Source organism: Geospiza fortis, unplaced genomic scaffold (genome assembly GCF_000277835.1).
Source record: "Geospiza fortis unplaced genomic scaffold, GeoFor_1.0 scaffold213, whole genome shotgun sequence".
Lineage (NCBI taxonomy): Eukaryota > Metazoa > Chordata > Aves > Passeriformes > Thraupidae > Geospiza > Geospiza fortis.
In genome coordinates this window covers 119,211-122,054 of record NW_005054399.1, presented here as the reverse complement: position 1 = coordinate 122,054, position 2,844 = coordinate 119,211, and the positions used below count along the sequence as shown (strand labels likewise).

Sequence of the window (2,844 nt, the reverse complement as noted above, 5' to 3'; positions counted from 1 at the left end):
CAGCCTGGGCTGCTCCCTGCTCCTGGGCTGGAGCCACCTGCGCAGGAGGGGAGAGCCCGGCTCCTGCCAGCCCAGCGCTGCCCCCTGCCACTGCCGGGAGGACCCTGCCAAAGGTGGGTGACACCGGGACAGGGGGGGAGACTGGGATGCCAGAATAAAGCAGAGCTGTTTCCTGAAAGGGAGGGAGAAAAAGCAAAAACAACGAGAGTGAGACTGGAAGAGGAGCAGGACTGGAGCCCTGTGCCCGATTGTCCACCCTGACCCCTCAGTCACTCCCTCCTCAGGCACAGCTTCCCTCTCGGAGCTGCTGCACGGGCAGCACCTCTCCAGTCTCCATCCAGAGGCTGAGGGGACAAAAGCCAACCCTCTTCCAAAATGAACACCTGAAAACAAAAGCCAACCCTCTTCCAAAACGAGCACCTGTCCCACAAAAACCCAGTTTTAGTTCTGCAGCCAGAGGGGCTTCACCAGCCCTTGTGTCAGGGAGAACAGGAGAAAGGATAATGTGGAACAATTCAACATGGAAAAGGTGGTTTCATTCTTCCTCCTTTTCTTCTCTCCTGCCTTCCCAAAGAAAAATTGCCTACTTACCTGTTTCTGCACACACATCACACACACCCATGTTTACATACATCCACCTCAAAGCCATCAATGTCAAAAACCACAGAGGAAGACCCCATGAGCCAACGTGACACCTGGAGTCACTCCAGGGACTGTCCCTCAGGCCATTCCTGTCTGCTTTGCTGAAGGACACAGGGATCAAAGGGTGATTTTTAAGATAAGTCACCAGGTTTGGAGAGATTTTCTGGGTGTTCTAGGTGTGCAGTGAATCCATGCTGGGAGCTGGGTGTCCTCTCCCAGTCCAGGAGCAGCTTTTCACAGGTCCTAGGGCAGCACTCCAGAGCATTCCCAGGTGAAAGCTGCTCCTGGGCCCCTCAGCTGAGGCATTTATTTGCAGATGGGCTGGTGGAAGCCGCCAGCGTTGGTGAGGGGTTCACCAGCATCAGAATCCCAGAGCCAGTGGAAACCTGTGGCTTCTGCTTCCCTGGACATGGCTCTGCTGTGCAAGAGACCAAATCCTGCCCCAGCAGCTCCTGCCACCCTGGGGCTGCTCCCTCCTTCTCTGGGATCTGCAGCACGGGGAGCGCCGGGGCCCTGCCCAGCCCTGAGGACGGCCACTTCAAAATCATCTGCTCTCCTGCCCAGGAGAAGACACCCATGGTGTGACCACAGAGGGGTTCCAGCACGGGATCACAGCGGAGGGATGCTCCCTCTGCCCCCAAACCAAAGCTGCTTCACCCTCTGCTGCCTGGCACAGCCTCTGCCCAGCCCGGGCTGCAGGACGCAGACAGGGCTGGAGGTTGCACAGAGCTGTTTGCTTCCACTCAGGAAACCAAATTCCCATTATTCTTGTGAATTCCCAGTGAAAGAAGTCACTTCCCATGTAGCAGCATCTGACTTCATTCTCCAGTCTGACCTGGGTGCATCCCAGCCCTTGGGGACATCTCATGGGGGCTTTTCCTCCTGGTTCCACACCAGCATCCCTGCAAAGGATCCCTGCTCTCCTCTCCCTGCCTGGAGATTCCTTCATCAATCAGAACAATTTTCAGCACAGCTGTAAACCTTTCAAATGTGGAATTGGATCCGAGGATTTACTGGTGAAATTGGTAAGGAGCCAGTGTGGGAAGCTCCAGTGCCAGTTCCCAGCACTGCCATGGGTGATGGTGAGGCTTTGCCTCAGGACCAGGACACGATGCTGCACATGAGGAGCTGGGACAGGCACCAAAACCCTCAATGGAACTGGCTTTAAATATGAAAATTCATCCAAGGCTGAGAACTTTTTAGAAAACTGGATTTATGTGTATCTGACCTGGGTTATTCTGAAGAGCTGGTAAAAGTGAGGAATCAGCTGGAGATAAAGCTGCTTTGAGAGAATATTTTTATCTAACCTGGCTTTGAAAGCTATCATGGAAAAATAGGGGTTTCAGTGTGTAATTTGAAGTTCTCATTTCCACTAAAGGAGACTGTAGGATTTTACATTTTTTTTGGAAGCAATCACTCCTGGTAGGAGCTCATCCCCTCCACTGTCTTAAACTAGAGCTTTAAATGTGAAAGAATAAATGTAATTCAATATATGCACACCTTGCTGCTGGGAAAGCAGACAGCTGGAGAAAACATGAGCAGAGTTATAACAGATTCTACTCCTTCTATATTACACTTTCCTTTAAATGTAAATACTTCCTTATCATTAACAAAGGCATCACCTGGGAGGTTGAGCCTCTCACTCTGGTCACCTCCCACAGTCCATGGGCCTCACAACATCCAGACCTTCCCCATGTCCCAGCACACCTGGAGACCCTCTTGGCCTCCCCTCTCACATCAGCACCTTCCCCAGCCTCAGCTCCCTCCTGTGGAATCTGCTCCAGGGCCCTCTGCTCTCCTGCTCTCAGCTCTGTGGTTTCCTGCCCCACAGCCTCAGCTCCCACAGTCTCCAGCTCTCCTGGAGCCCCTTCAGGCTCTGGAAGGGGCTCTGAGCTCTCCCTGGAGCCTCCCCTTCTCCAGGTGAGCACCCCCAGCTCTCCCAGCCTGGCTCCATGGCTGCTCCAGCCCTTGGAGCAGCTCTCTGGACTCACTCCACAGCTCCACATCCTGGTTTTGGATGCTCCACTGCTCCAGGTGAAGGTTTTGCACTTACCTTGGGGCAGCACCAGCACATCCTCCCCTGGCACCAGGGCTGGCAATGCCCCCAGCTCTGTGCCCTCTCTACCCAAACACTTCCCAGCAGCGACAGGGAATTCAGGAGAAGGAAAACCCTCAGCAGCAGCCAGCGCCTCCCAGGCTGCC

The 2,844-nt window shown here is 54.0% G+C and overlaps 1 protein-coding gene across 1 annotated transcript in view; it reads left to right on the top strand.

Moving 5' to 3' along the window:
- The window catches only part of TNFRSF13B (TNF receptor superfamily member 13B), a 2,797-nt gene extending 1,570 nt beyond the window's left edge, over positions 1 to 1,227 (top strand). Inside the window, exons 3-4 of the mRNA XM_005425977.1 lie at positions 4 to 113; positions 959 to 1,227. Coding sequence (XP_005426034.1) covers positions 4 to 113; positions 959 to 1,227 — 379 coding nt within the window. The remainder of the gene's footprint in view (positions 1 to 3; positions 114 to 958) is intronic.
- Positions 1,228 to 2,844: the final 1,617 nt, after the last annotated feature.